Source organism: Clinocottus analis, unplaced genomic scaffold (genome assembly GCF_023055335.1).
Source record: "Clinocottus analis isolate CAN_PGR_092001 unplaced genomic scaffold, fCliAna1.0.p SCAF_6, whole genome shotgun sequence".
In the NCBI taxonomy this organism is placed as follows: Eukaryota; Metazoa; Chordata; class Actinopteri; order Perciformes; family Cottidae; genus Clinocottus; species Clinocottus analis.
The window spans coordinates 9580842-9596690 of record NW_027176218.1 but is presented as its reverse complement, the minus strand read 5'-3'; the positions used below and the strand labels follow the sequence as shown (position 1 = coordinate 9596690).

General features: G+C 38.7%; 3 protein-coding genes across 4 annotated transcripts in view; 2 read left to right on the top strand and 1 right to left on the bottom strand.

Annotated features, from left to right (window-relative positions):
* scaper (S-phase cyclin A-associated protein in the ER) overlaps positions 1-2450 on the top strand; it is a 54418-nt gene extending 51968 nt beyond the window's left edge. For both annotated transcript variants that reach the window (XM_068603345.1, XM_068603344.1), the window contains 3 exons: positions 597-788; positions 1387-1435; positions 1709-2450. In XM_068603345.1, coding sequence (XP_068459446.1) covers positions 597-788; positions 1387-1435; positions 1709-1806 — 339 coding nt within the window. In that variant the 3' untranslated portion in view covers positions 1807-2450. The remainder of the gene's footprint in view (positions 1-596; positions 789-1386; positions 1436-1708) is intronic.
* Positions 2451-3698: 1248 nt separating this feature from the next.
* Positions 3699-8383, bottom strand: isl2a (ISL LIM homeobox 2a). Its single transcript, XM_068603366.1, has 6 exons — positions 8242-8383; positions 7570-7759; positions 6929-7188; positions 6247-6533; positions 5320-5487; positions 3699-4820 (listed from the first exon to the last, which is right to left on the bottom strand). The coding sequence occupies exons 1-6, from the start codon at positions 8297-8299 to the stop codon at positions 4704-4706; spliced, it is 1080 nt and encodes a 359-aa protein (XP_068459467.1). The 5' UTR covers positions 8300-8383; the 3' UTR covers positions 3699-4703.
* Positions 8384-9675: 1292 nt separating this feature from the next.
* etfa (electron transfer flavoprotein subunit alpha) lies at positions 9676-15830 on the top strand. Its single transcript, XM_068602538.1, has 12 exons — positions 9676-9779; positions 10638-10787; positions 10925-11006; positions 11170-11252; positions 11842-11941; positions 12151-12261; positions 12461-12562; positions 12717-12785; positions 12876-12958; positions 14128-14193; positions 14368-14448; positions 15615-15830. The coding sequence occupies exons 1-12, from the start codon at positions 9741-9743 to the stop codon at positions 15648-15650; spliced, it is 1002 nt and encodes a 333-aa protein (XP_068458639.1). The 5' UTR covers positions 9676-9740; the 3' UTR covers positions 15651-15830.
* Positions 15831-15849: the final 19 nt, after the last annotated feature.

Sequence of the window (15849 nt, the reverse complement as noted above, 5' to 3'; positions counted from 1 at the left end):
AAGTGATTTGGTTTTAATACTGGTGGCCCGGATGTGATGGTGTGTGATTGACAGGCTGTGATGAAGAGCAGGGTGAAAATTCCATTAATGGTATTGCTCATTTCTCAAAGTGGGGGTGGCCACACTGTTGGTGGAGGTTTGCTCACCCTGCCTTTCACCCGCCAACCCACCCCTTCATTCCCCCTGTTGCACTTTGAATGCCCTCTCAACCTGAGCTTCCCTCCTACGGGGCGGTAACAAGCTTTTGCACTGATTCTTTGCTTCAGTGTTGCTCACAGAGCTTAACACAGAACTTGAAAGTGAAGTTTTAACCACTAATGATGACATCAGTTCACATTTCCTTCTCATGATAAAGCATATCTGCTGTTGCTGTTGGTACAAAGAAAGACCAAAACACCCCATCATTGTGTTTTATAGCCCATAATCGCGTGGTGGGAGGCTGTGCCCCCCCAGGTCTACGCCTAATGGCTGTTTGTGTGTTGTTTTAGTGGCAGATTTACATGTGGGAGGGACAGTGTGGTGATTTACAACCAACAGTGCCACTGACTGGCCGCCTGACTGGCTTAGTGGCTGACTGGCCTCCATGTGTGTTCCAGGTGATAGTGCAGTCTGGCCGCCAGCCCAGCGTGCTGCAGAAACTGTGTCAGCTCCCCTTCCAGTACTTCAGCCACCCGCGCCTCATCAGGGTGCTCTTCCCCTCCCTCATCTCGGCCTGCTACAACAACCCCCAAAACAAGGTCATCCTGCAGCAGGAGATGAGCTGTGTCCTGCTGGCTACATTCATTCAGGTAAATATATAATATACAGTATATGTATGTGCATACATGGATCATAGTTTTTCACACAGCCTGTACCGTAAGTGAAACAATTCAGTGGTTGAAATATAAAATATTCCTTCACAGTGGATTTACCTGCCACGGATTCGACTCTCAGTAAACAGCTTGTCTCCTTCATCTTCCTCTGACAACCCGCCCCTCACTACTCTGCAACCACCACTGTTTAGACACCGATTAACTTCCATTCAAAGGGAGACAAGCTATTGTCGTTTCTTTCAAACAAAGCAATAATGCATGGTGTCTTGCCCCGCTGCCCTCATTGTGGAGTTAACCTCAAGAACATTCCTCGGGGGGGAAACGGTTTGATCCCGTATGGTTCTTTATCCCCCGTTATACTAAAAACATTATGACACTCTTAATTAGAAAATACAATGCGATGTACTGGCAACTGTTAAATATTATACATATTTTTTGTGACTAGAAGGTTTAATTAATCTTAGATAAGACCAATTAAACTGTACACACACAACACGACTAGTACCTGCAGTATACAGTTATAGCAGACTCTAATGCTCGTATTAATTCCTAATGCTCGTGTTGATTCTTCCAGGACTGTGCTGCAAATGAGAAAGATTCAGAAAACAAAATAAAGCATGGAGGTAAGTTATTCTGATAAATGTTTCAAATGCATAACTATGATTTTTTTTCTAAATTTACTTTTGTTTATTCTACAAAGAGGCTTTTTGCCTCATGTCGAAACAGACATGAAGGTTCCCAATTTGATCTGGAATATTGTTAATAGTAGTGTTGAGACTTAAGAATTTTTCCTTGTGACAAATTTATCTGAGCACATTGTTGATTTTCGACGGTTTTAAAAGGATTATTATTGGACACCCATTATACTGAAGTTGTTCTTTTCTGTTCGTGTAAAGTTTCCCAGCTGCTGGATTACTGCGAGTTGTCAAACCGCTTTCCAAGAGATCAGTGGGACTCAGCGCTGCAGTTTTTTCTGAAGAAGCAGGAAGAGTGATGGAGCAGTACACTATCTTCTGAATGGATAAGCACAGTATGAACAATTCAAAAGAAACATGAGATGTGGAGCTATTTGGGAATTATTATTACTTTTTTTCTGATTTAAGTCTGCACACGAGCAAATATGTTCTTCAGACATTGTCAACTGTAAAGATTGTGAAGCCTTATCATATGTTGGTGCATCTGTTTGGATTTCTTTGAAATCAGATTGATATTTATGATTATTTGCACAAAATGTCTTGTTTGTCTATTGCAGTTAAAACACATGCACAACTATTCCATTTAATTTACAAGTCATTTGTTTATCTTTTGTCCCTTTTTTGTAGATAAAAAATATCCATTTCAAAGTAGTGACCATCTAAACCTGAAACATTTACTTATACTGTAATTTATAATCTGCCAAGTGTTTCATAAATACTGTTTGTGTTAATTTATTGTATTTGTCTCATTTTTGAATGTGAATGGCTAGAATAATAATTCGAGTCTACATGATGTCAGTTAAAAGTTACATGACCTGCCTTGATTGTCAGCTAATTATATTGTTTTCTTTTCTTTGTCTCTCTTGGAAGGCAGATTTACACATTAATTTAATTTATTGAGTTATTTACATTCATCATGTAAAATAAAAAATACTGATGGCTATATATTGTTGTGATTCAATTTTATTCTGTGTAAACTGTACAAAGTCAAATTGATATTCTGAGTAAGATATAGCCAACATAAACACCTGGTCGTAAATCTTGTATTTCTGTCAATTACTCCCTCATGAACTTGAATAATGAATCAATGTCCTAATTTAGTCTATCAACAAATGCAATTTGTAGAAACAAATTAGATTAGGTGTTTAATGTACACGCCCCCTTAAAGTTGTTAAATGGACACCCTGAAGAAGAAAAAAGTGTTTCAGGTGTGAGAAGAAGCAGTCTTCCTTTGTACCTGCCCTGCACTTATTTGTTGGAAGTTTATTGATTGGCATATCTTTGCAAATAGTTTTTTATTCCAAATGATTCACCGCTACAACGTCAATACGGCCCCTAGTCCTGCAGAGCAACCAGCATGTTCAGGCAATATATAGAAACAATTAAGCTCAAAGGATTTGTTGGGAATGAAAATAAAACTGGTATTCACAAAACTTCCCTTTGCATTTTCCACAGTGTGAAACTGTTCATTCATCCAGCTTGTCCAGTTTTCAACAGCAGGCAGTGTTCATGTTGAACGTCTGTTAAATGTGTTAAGTCTAAACACAACTATTAAAATTCAGATAACCTATGTACTTATTTTGAAATGTCTGATTAAAAAGCCCTGTTTTTCTAATTAACACTTTCCTCGTTTTGCTGCTACAGTTGTACTCAGTTTAATGTTGTTACTATCAGCATGCCCTAAACACGTAACAGGATTTTGAATTTAAATGAGACTGCACTTCCCTCACTGATAAAAGGTGATCCTCCCCAACAAATTGTTGAGGTGTCGTGTGTCAGACCCGGCTTGACCTGCATGCTCTCTTGTCCAGCGGCTATTTGCCGTTCAGGATTCCTCCAGGAATGAAAATAAACTCGAGACACGCCAGGATGCGTCCGCAGGCTGGGAGTCCCCTCCGCGCTGCGCGGCTACGCGTTTTGTTTTGGGTCCATTCAGTGTATCCTTTGCAGGTGATGCCAGATGCAGATAAGCGGCCGCCGCTGCCTGTCCTCTGTCTAGACTTGTAACCGTGGGCCTCAGGTTGGTATGGCACTGTGACATTTGTCTAAATAAGACTCATTTTTATCGTTTTATCACTATGAGGGCAACCAGATATTATGCCAAATCTGCTATAAATATGTGTTCTGGCTATTTGGAGGCTTTTTTTTTTTCTTCTTTTTTTTTTTAGAGAAGAGCGAACATCACGTGAGGACCCGAACTAAACCGACCTCAGCCCATCGTGTCTGATTCCGTGACCTATGACACATGGGCCAAATGCTTAATAATATCTTGTCAGCCATCAGTCACTGATCCACTTGGCCCAGAAATTGAGCAGGCCTAAATATAAGCAGGGCCTGTGGCTGCTGCCTCGGGGTTCTGTGAACTACAGACAGAGAACGCAACCCAGAAAAGTGGGCAACTGAACTTTTGTAATACCTCAATATTTAATTTCTGATTGTTCAAAGTGTATCTTCAACCATTTATTATATGATCTATAGGCCGTCTTATAGCCTAAAATTTACTCTAAACAGGGGAGCTTCATCACTTCAAACAGTGTCAAGCATTATGAGCAGCATAATGCATTTTAACTTTGTATTTTGTTGGCGGCTATATTTATATAAAAAAGATCTTATGGTTTACAGAACAAATTTATTTTTGCATGCAATAATCAGTTAAAAGTATGTTTTTATTGATAAGATCGGCTATGTCTGTCGTCATAATAAATAATAATAACTTATTTTCTGGAGAAAACGCGAACAATGCGTATCTCATTTGTTTCATTAATTTACAAGAGTCGATATTGAAACAAATCATGCACATGTACACAGTTTGGTTCCTGATAAACATAGTGTAACCTTCAGGCGCCCAATGCAGAACAAAGTGTTTGAATCCCGTTACATATTCACCACGTTATGGCCAGTTCAGGCATTGGCATCGCGGTAGAAGGTCCCTTATACGCCCATAATGTCCATCAACAGCTGTAAGTCCTGCAGAAGAATCCTTGAGCAAGACAGAGAGCTAAAATGCCTAAATCTAAAGGGTTAGTCAGACCTCCAACCCTCCCTCCAGTCGGCACCTGAATGTATCCTCGAGCATAATCCATTTCGGTCCATTAAATCGTTTTTCTTTGATTGAATGTCACTGAGGTCTCTGCGCGTACCCTGCAGAAGGGCGCGGGCGCGCGCTCGGAGGGCTCCAGCTGACTTGGAGGCCTCTTCACGTGTCGACTGGACTCGGCACCATGCTGTTCGGTGTGTCCGGTAACTGAGACGAGAGTGAGGTCACATCACTGCCCGAGGAGTTGCCCAGGGAGCCCGACTCAGAGAAAGACACCTGCCAAAGGAAACAGAGTCAGATTAACAACAACAAATGGTTTTAAGAGTGAAGTTCAGACGCGTCATACTTCTCACGTGCCCTTGTATATATCAACATGAGAATGGCCAGGGATATGTTTATTTTCCTTTTCAAAGTATTAGGTCTATCTATTAAAACATACACAAATCTCTTTATCAGTCTTGTGAATCTCACGAGACCATGTGACCCACAAGGGGCCACAAGGTTGATAAACAGTTTGGTGCTTGAATAGTTTGGAAATCGAAGATGTCAACAAAGAGTAAAGAATCATTTCTAATTATAGGAGTTGTTTAAAAAAAACTAAATAAAGGCCATCATCATTATGGTGGATGTTTGAATTATTATTTGATTGAAGTTGAACAAATCCTTCTCTTTCCTTTCTCTCTCTCTTCGAATGTAAGCCTAGAAGTCCCTTTGTATTATTTTTGAATGGCCTTTAATTAGTTTAAAATAAAATGTATACTGAATGTCATCCTACCAGCTGTTGGAAAGCAGGCTGGTCCAGGTCGCTCTGCAGTGCGAAGTCGCTGAGTGTTTTCCACGGAGGCTGGTAGGTTTGCACCTCCACAAGATTCCCCTGCACAGCGTTGTCGTGCCGGATGGGACTACCTGCCACCAGAGGTGTGCCTGTCAGGCCCTGCAGGTTCTACAAGAGCAACGAAACAGTTAGTTTGACCCAAAAATTGGCCATGCAGTGACTCTGTTGTCCAACCACACCAATACAATGCTTTTTTTTGTCATTATAGGAAACCAACAGACATTTTTAAAGCTAGAAACATGAACCTGCATGTTATTTTTTTATTTATGATCATTAACCAGCATTACAACGTGTATGTTTGAATGCATTACGTTCATATAAGCCTGTTAAATGGTCTAAATCTAATTTGTTCTGCAATTATTTTTTATTTAAAAACTATTTTAGTTCGGAAAGCTAACTAAATTGGCAATTATTTTCTGATTTATGAAAACATACCACCTGTAAATTTAAGAATGATATAGGACATTTTTTATTTCGTAAGAGTTGTATGACAAATCAATTTATTTTTTGGTATTTTGTATAAACAATAATCAGCCTAAAATATGTTTATGTTCTCTCGAATGGTTTCTTTCCAGCAGCATTGCCATTTCATTATTTATTTAATTATTTTTATTGAGCTAAAGTGTGATAATAACATTGCCCATGAACATTATTGCCTGATCATTCACACAGATCTTTGTTGAGTTTTTTGTTTTTAAACCAAATAATGATTTAATCAAGTTTTACGGGTCAATTGTGAGTGAGAGTAAGCTGCACATTAGAACATATGCCTAATAAACAGGTGTGAAATGAGAAACGAGTCTTATATAACAACGCATCATTTTTTCAGCTATACCATAAAAATATAAAACACATATTATTACTCACGGTTTTTTCGCTGTGGTGCTGAGATTGAAGCTGCTTCATCAAGATGGTCCTCTTCTTGTCTTTGCAGCGCTTGTTCTGAAACCAGACGCGGATCACCCGGGGGCTCAGGCTGGTCATCTCCACCAGCTGCTCCTTCATCAGAGCGTCCGGTCGCGGGTTGGCGTTGTAGCAGGTCCGCAGGGTGTGAAGCTGCTTCTCGTTCAGCACCGTCCGGATCCGAGTGGTCTTCTCGGACTGCTTGTGGACGTGGTTTCGGTGATGAGGAGGATGTCGGACAGAAACAGGCTCTGGAAAAAGCAAAATGTAATAGAGATTTTTTTTTTTTTATGTCTGAGAAGTTATAGTAAACTTACATTTGGAAATTAAAATAACAAACACATGAATTTATAGAGGCCTATCGCCGTTTATGAAATTGAAAACATGAAATAGTGCACCAGCTATTATTTGGCGTCTATAAAGTCACTACATAGACATTTAAAAAGAAATAAATTATATTTAATATTTTTTATGGGCCTACATGCTCACAACATATTAATATTATTCAGTCAACTGTTTAGATTTTTCTTCAAAATAGCAATTATTATTATCATTATAATCGGTTATAACATAGACGATATTATGCGCACATCATTTTCTGCAGTACTGTGTTAGTTATAGAGGTTCATAATAAATCAGTTAATACCTGAGATGTGCAGCGGTCTGGTGTGGATGTTCCCCGGGCTGAGCGGGCTCCCTGCAGAGGCCCGCTCCTCGAGCAAGCCGTGGTCCGCGCGACACAGCAGCTCGTCGTCCCGCAGAGAGAACTCGTCCCCCGGCAGAAGGTGACGGCTGCAAACCGAGCACCGAAAACACTCCATGTGATACACATTGTCCCGAGCTCTCATCACCAGGTCGCTGCTGCAGAAGCCCATGTTACACTTTGCACATTTGATGCCAAATAACCTGAAAAGGAGCATGGAGACTACATTGTTCTCATGCAGTAGCCCTAAAATGTTGCAGGCTAAACGAATCTCAGTTGATCTCAAAAAGTTGCGAGCTGATATTATGATCAGGAAAATAACTAAAATATAAATGCCTGCAACACAAATCTTATTCACGTTTGTAGTTGATGCGCACTTTTGCCCACTTTCATTTACACCCCGATCATTTGCATTGAAATTACACTATTATTTTGGTAATATTTGTATTTATTATAAATTATATTTATCTCATCCTTTATATCCTATTTATAACACTTTTTAAAATTATTTTTAACAACACATGGTTTCTGAACTGTAGGAGAGTAAAAAAAAAAAACAACAACTGAAAACTGTTGCACTCTACCTTGAATAATCTCTTTTACAGTAAGTCTTTCCGTCTCGGACGAAGCAAGTGCAGGTCTCGTCCAGGTACTGACTGCACTCTGCACACTTGAGGCAGGCTGCATGCCATTCCAGGTCCGGGGAAACTCTCAGGATGTACTGGTCGTGTATCTGACTTCCACAGCCCACACACATTGCGATTCCCGACTTCTCTGTGTGAGGAGTGGAATGTATTAATGCAACACTGTGCGCGCTCTTTTAATCCCCATGACATCCCCGTTAAACCCCCTTCACCTCTCCACCTTAAGGAGAGAACATCTTTGCGCGTATCACAACAAACATCAGAGTTCTTCCAAGAATATTGCAGACTTATTTTAATGCGGCCACAGGAGCTAAAAATATCACCAAGCAAGCTACGACACGGGTCACTTCAAACCCACAAGCGCCACAAGTTTACAAGGATATAAGACCATGTATAGATATAACTATATTTGTGTATTTTTCGTGAGGACCGGTCAGTTGATCATACCTGCGTTGCAGTTTACGATATTATTCTGCAAATGTCGGAATAATCGAGCAATTGTATAAAATGTAAGAGACTGCATGCCGGATACGTCTTAGAAGGAAATTTAAAAAATCACAATAAAACCCTGGATTGACAAAAACAAGGAGTATAGAGAGAGACAAAACTTACTTTTTGAATGATCCCCCATATCATCCATTAAAGAAGTATTGAGCAGGATATCCACCATACAGGACAAATAGCCCAGGGCAAGCCGATAGATGGAGGATAGGAGCGGCAGAGGAGACCGTCCCGTCCCTGGCTGGATGATAAACTTGTATTCCTCCACCGAGAGGTGGAGAGAAAACAAAGATCCTCGACCAGTGACGTCTGCAAACCTGGACCTCTGTTGGTCCGGGGAGAGGGTGCCATGCAAATCTCCTCCTGGACCCCTGCTCTTTTTTTCTTCTTTTGACTCTTTTGACTGGCTGTTAGATTTTTTTTTCTTTATCTATTGTCCCACAGCGCTGCCATCTCTATTTCATTAAGTGAAAGCAATTTCCCAGTTAACTACAGTGCAATTGTGTACTTGTGAGTGTGATATATGCTGTTGTTATTTTTTTTTTTGGTATGGTACCATTGCCTTATTATTCACATATGGGCTTATTATATTGTTTATTGTAAACTTATCCGTGCCAATCTCGTTATTGGGATGTTGTGTTTTTTTTAATTGAACATGTAAATGTTGTATGTTACTGTTCATGATTGTATTATTATAATAGTTATTATTAGTAGGTATTATTATTATTACAGTCTGATGGTTTATTCTAAAATTAATTAATTACATCATTTTTATTTAATAGTAACTTTGATATTATGATTTTCTAATGCTGTTTAAGATGATAGTCTCAAGCTACTGTAGAGAGCCCTCTACTGGATAAAATATCACATAGAGAGCTTGGATTCTCAGAGCGGTCAGTAAACTTCTGATGCGTATAGGTTTGTATATTTGTGATCGATAGATGACAGAAAGTCCTGGCCACAATAAAAAAGACGAGTGTAAACATGAAGTATCAAGACTCAACTATGCAATGAGAAAGTGAAACAAACAGCATAATTAAAACAAACCTGTGCTATTATCCCTGCTATTAAAGCAGTTAAATAAAATACGATTGGATTTCACTGACCAGAAACAAAGTATATTGTTTTGTCATGTCTTTTTGCAAAACAGTGTAGTATTTGTACGTTAAATATTTAATTTAATTATTTGATTAAAAATATTGTCACTTATTGTTTAAAAAAACATTTGCAAATAAATGTAGAATTATAATATTTAATATTATGTATAAAACATAATTATGTGTTTGGTCTGTAGTTGTTACCGGATTGATTAGTTGCATTAACAGTTACATTATCCAAATAGGAACTGGAAAATAGACTTTAAAATGTCTTCCTACTTTATTTTGACTCCAAGGGAGAAAGTGAATAAACATGTCAACCTTACAGGACCTAGTTGTGACTCCTAATTAATCGTGAATATTTCCACATGTTGAACTTTGCAAGTGTTTTCTTTTCTGAGAGTGACCGGAAGTTCGTGTTTTCGATATCGCGAGAGCTCAAAGCTGACGTCAGATTACCTTTGACACATATTGTACCTGCCACTGAGGAGCGAGCAGCGAGAAGGGTCCAAGATGAACAGAGCGTTCAGCAAAACAAGTCTGAGACAGTTGGTAAGGACGCCTATAGCTTAGTCACGTGACTTTATGTGTTACATTATTGTGTGCTCGCATGAGCGCGAGATCAGTAAAAAAAACTAGCTTCCTTGTTTGTTTGTTTTTGGTACGAACGCTAGCTTGCTCGCTAAGTTAGACGCTGTGCACGTCGTGCTCGTGGTGTCACTTTTCAATTTATGTGCGACGGCGTTTGTCCCCAACTTTGTATGACTTACACATTGTGCTGTTGAGAGAATATGGGCAACGTTTAACTTCACAGCCTTTAAGCTTTAACTAGTGCTAACGTGTGTTAGCATATCTAGCTTAGCATTTATGTAACCGTGTTATACAACAGTTACGAAACTGAATTTATAATATAGTGTTTCCTGAAGCATTGAATCACACGTGAGACGTGTGGCAGTAAAGGCATGAATATCTCGCTAAGTAACCGAGTGTGTGGGATTTTATACATTTATTTTGTATTTGATTGACTGGATCTGAATGACCTTCATGTACTGTTTAGTGTCCAGTCATGTCCAGGTGCAGCTGGTATTATCCTGCTTTACTTTGACAGAACCTGATGCAGCCGGTTCAAAGGTTGTACTGATGCCCTGTAACCATTAGTGTTTGCACTAACCTTGCTGGGTGATATTGCAATTCAATCAAATGAAAACGCAACACACATCTTTTAGTGGTAAAGAGTGATACCTTGTCCAGCTCTGGTCCTCTCCATGTTGATTTATCAACAACGTTTATGGTTGTAGGCATCGTCTATAAACTGTCTGACAGGTGGTTCAAAGGGCAGCACCGCCAGACGTTGGTTTGATTGATTCACAAGTGTATTTAATACTGAGTTGTTGACATTTCTTCCAACAGACTGGTGTCCTCCAAAGGTTTCAAAGCACCTTGGTGGTTGTGGAGCACAACAATGAAAAATTAACCCCCATTACACTCAATGCCATCACTGCTGCCAGTAAGGTGGGGGGTGAGGTGACGTGTCTGGTTGCTGGAACAAACTGTGCGCAGGTAGGCAAAGCTTTCACCATACTGTAAATGCATACACAGTATTGTTAAGAATGTATACATTGCATTTTGAACGTACATGGAGAGATAAGTCTATGTAGCAGGTCCCCAGAAACCAGAAATGTCCTCTGTCTTCTCAGGTTGTAGAGCAAATAAGTAAAGTACAAGGTGTAAAGAAGGTTCTGGTTGCTCAACATGATTCTTACAAAGGTTCCCTGCCAGGTATGTAACATAAAGGAAACTTGCCTCCTGTTGTAAGTTAACTTTCACTTGCAGAGCAAATATATACTTAACATGTCTGTTGTTGGCAACAAACTGAATTCATATTTGCATTCATTTGTATCTGATTTTGATACTCTTTTTCTTTTCTTTTTTCTTTCCTCAGAGGAGTTGACACCGCTTATCTTGGAAACTCAAAATAAATTCAATTTCACCCACATCTGTGCTGGTGCATCTGCCTTTGGAAAGGTAAGTAATGGAGACAACATCATAATGTCACAACATCATACATTTCACTACACAATTATCCTGGCCAAACTTTGTTTATTGTGCATTTTGTCTTATTTCATAAATATTTAAGAGAAGCTTATTAACATGATATTTTCTATGTGTATTATTAACATGATGTCAGTATTTTATTTATTAATATCACATTTATTGTCAATACCCTCTAAATTTCGCCACACCCCTAGTTATAGTGTGCCATAAAAGTCATAATTTAGTGTGAAATAAAGTAATAGTAATGTATGACTTTCAAAAATGTCATAGTATAGTCCACCATACAAAATTAATAATATAGTATGTTTTAAAAAATCACATTGTACTACATGTATGTCATATAAAATGTAGTTATACTGCAAGTCTTTTAAAGTCATAATATTACATACAAAGGTCATATTATTCTATACCAGTTATGATATATCTTAAAATACGTGATCACATGCATACATTTGTATACAAAAATGTTTAGTCCAGCATGTTATAAAAAGTAATAATAATAATTAAAACAGTTATTAGTCTTATGTTCAAAAATCTTAGTCACCATTTTTTTCACCAGAACCTGCTTCCCAGAGTGGCTGCCAAGTTGGATATAGCTCCGGTTTCAGATATTATTGAGATCAAGTCTCCAGACACATTTGTCAGAACAATTTATGCAGGTAAGCCCTTTTTAATCATGGTAAAGAAGTACACATTGTTTACTTCAGAAGATGTGTTAAATTGTGTTACTTGGATTAAGAACAGCATTGATATGATGCAGATGAGCACAGCTAATTTTTTGCAAGATGACTTTGCTGTGACAAGTTTGGATTTATTATTTCTCTCTGCTTTTCAAATATGGCATGTCAATAATATGTGTATCATATAGGAAATGCTCTCAGCACTGTGAAATGTAATGAGTCGGTCAAGATCTTCACGGTCAGAGGTACATCCTTTGAGGCGGCTTCAACAGAGGGAGGAAGTGCTTCATCAGAAGATGGTACGATAGCTTTACAGATTATTCCAGAGCACTCAGTTAGTGCACACAAATATATGACTTGATATTATGTTTAAGTATTGTTGTGTTTCATGATGGAAAAATATTCAATATACCACAAACAAACCACTACACATGTTATTTTTTCATCATTTGAATACAATGATCCTTGTCATATGTGATCCTCATTTATTGGCTGTAGTTGCTGCTACTTCTCCCGCTGGAGTTTCTGAGTGGCTGGAACAGAGTCTGACAAAGAGCGACCGCCCAGATCTGACCAGCGCTAAAGCTGTGGTGTCAGGAGGTGAGACATCTTTTTGGATTTCTGGATTACAATTGAGGGCCAAAGCAAGGTCACCATTTGTTCTTTGTGCTATTTTTTGTGTTTCTCGTAGTCATTGTGATTTGTTGTGAGTTCATTCGTTCTTTCACAAAGTAACGGTGATTCATTTTCCCAGGAAGAGGCTTGAAGAGTGGAGAAAACTTCCAGCTGCTTTATGACCTTGCTGACAAGATGAATGCGGCAGGTAAAATATAATTTACTTTTGTTATTTATAATCTTACTTTTTTTTTTAAACTTATGAAGAGTTTACATATGAATAATATTATTTTTTCAGTTGGTGCATCCAGAGCAGCAGTGGATGCTGGGTATGTCCCCAATGACATGCAGGTTGGACAGACGGGCAAGATTGTTGCACCGGTAAGTTATTCATTAAGTAAGTAATACAAAACATTTCAGGAAGCAGAATTTAAACAGTTTGATTAAAAATCATGTCTAAAAGCAAAAAACACTTGAACTTGTAGTGGGCTAATTTGTTGCTTCTGACAATTCCCTGTTTACCATTATACAGCGTGGCGCAATCTACCATCTTCAGGGTGGCTGCTCTGCCCTTTTTTTAAAAAGGTTAACTTCCCATTATGTTACTCAGCCGGGTTACTCCAGCTGTAATTATCCACACATTAGGCCCTGCAAAATGTACTTGATGGCACATTTAGGGCCCTAAATGATTTAGCTGATCCATTAAAGCGAGTGCAGTGGATGTCTGGGCATCGCATCTGGCCTGGTCGGATTGTCCAAATTGGATTTTCTAAATGTTATGACAAGCTTGTTGAATTTGGCTAAGTTGATTAAGTATGATATTAATCTAGTTTATTTTCTCACCCCCGCCTCGCCCAATCTAAAATAGTGTGTTTTCAGTAAGATGTATATGTACACATGTAAATAATCTCTTATCTGCTGATTAATTTTCAATTTATCGTCACAAAATTGAGTGTAAACATCAGAATCAAGTGTGTTTAAATAGCAGTTTGTCTCTTAATAAAGTGTGTTTGAAACAGCTTGGTAGTTTTGGAGAGTAGTTTTAAAATGCTGGTCATTTACCTTCACAGTAACATTCTTTGTAATTTCGGATGATTGAATCGATCCAGAGATTTTGTTTTGAATATATGTAATTAACCACGGACAAAATTTTTCTTTGGGTTCTTTAGTTAAAAAGAAAATAAAGATTCAGTTGGAATGGCCAAAAGCACCTTGCTTGACGCCTCTTTTCCTGTGAGCGTTCATAATCTCTTCGGAATATGTTGCTTCTTTGTCTCTTCTGAGACTTCACCTGCAACATTAAATAGGCACTGAAATATTCATATGGCAGAGATGGTTTTCCCAGCTGGTGTGTGGAGATATGTGTACAACTGACCCTTTGCACACTTGCCCCAGCACCCTGTGATAGATTACACACCATGGTCACCATGGTCATCATACCATCCGTCAGCTCGTAGTCCTGAGGTATACCTTTTCCAAAGGCCTGAAATTACACTTCATGTCTACAATCAGGTAACACTTGTCTGGTTGTCTTCTGTTTGTGTCCACAGGAGTTGTACATAGCTGTTGGTATCTCTGGAGCTATTCAACACCTGGCTGGAATGAAAGATAGCAAGGTAAAGTCACTGCAGACACATGAATAGACCTCCCCTTTCTAACTCTTGTTAGGCTCATCATATCTTTGGCATTTAAACCTAATTCTTTTTTTCTTTGCTTTTGGTTTAGCATAAGACACAGCCAGTTAACGGTTTGTTCATTTGCCTTCTGTTTTTTTTTTTTTTTCTATTTAGACTATTGTTGCTATCAACAAGGACCCAGAAGCTCCAATTTTCCAGGTGGCTGACTACGGCTTGGTCGCTGATCTTTTTAAGGTAAGTGTTTGGGAATGGAATGTCACCGAAATTTTACATTAGGAAACAACTAAGCAGGGGGTCAAAAAACACATTTCATTTACCGCCTTCCAGACTTTGGGGTCCAGAGTGACAGTCAGAGTATAACATTTGCTTTCTCACTGATAAATTTTGCACGATGCCTTATTCCGCCTAATGGAAATGTGCAACTGTTGAATTATTAAGTTCTTGAATTAATCAGAGGAGAGTTGTGGCTGAGCTTGTCATGAAGAGAGAAACACATTAGGACATCAAAAGATGTAACGAGTGATTAATGGTCACTTGAAAAGTGGCTTCAGTTTTGCATTGAGCTTCTACTTGCCAGGCTTTTTACACGCTTAGTTGCTTTCTTGTACCTAGCTGGTACTTGAGGAGAGTGAGCCAGGATTGTTGGCACAACTAACACCGGAGTCAGTGCTCCTTGTGAAAGGCTAGTAGCTTATATTTTCATGTGTGTCCTGTTGGTCATGTTTTATTTAGCCTCTCATGAGCAGCCCAGGTGTCCTGACAAACTCTGTAGAAGTGATTAGTAATAATAGCTAGTGGCAGTGGAGTTGTGACCTACGGGGTGAGATCATCTTACATGTGATCACTCCTCAGATGGCTGATTCAAATGGATGGGCTTTCTACTTTACCCCAGAATGGACAATTGATACCTCAGACAAACTCAGGCAGTGACTGATGATTCAGTTCTGAAGTTGCAAGGAAAGCCATTTGAATAATTTTGCACTCATATTTACCACAAACAGCTATTTGAATGAGTCTTCTTCAAAGCTACACGACTGGCATTATCAGTGTGTTAATTTATGGGCAAGAGGCTGCCCCTTTTTTTTTTGCTGTGCATTTATCAACCTTGCAAACACTGTGATAAATGTGTGCTGCCTGCTGCGGTTTTGATAAATCTCAGATGAAAGTCAGAGTGGTCATTTCTACCCTGAGCACCAGCATGCATGATGGTTTGATCAACTAATAAATCTTATTTTATGGAATATGCTGAGCATAAAAAATTACAGGTGCTAGAGAAAATATGCTGCAGTAAATGCACCTAAAAAGAAAATATTCTCTGAGTTTGTTCCTGCTATAAAAGTCTGTGTAAAATGTTTTTTTTACAATTTTATTTTTAAGTCTCTGCACTGTTTTCTCTTCAGGCTGTTCCTGAGATGACTAAAGCGCTGGACAAGTGAGGAGAAACAAAGTTGTCACACTTGAAGCCTGCAGTAGGAAGAATAAAGCGAGCAACCACAGGCTCACAGCCACTGCCTTAACAAATCCCTAAAGTTGTGTGTTTGCATGCAGAAAAAAATGTCCTGACTGGAAACAAAAGGTCTTCGATATAAAAATAAATGCCAATTTTGGAAAAAATACACACATACTGTTTTCTAT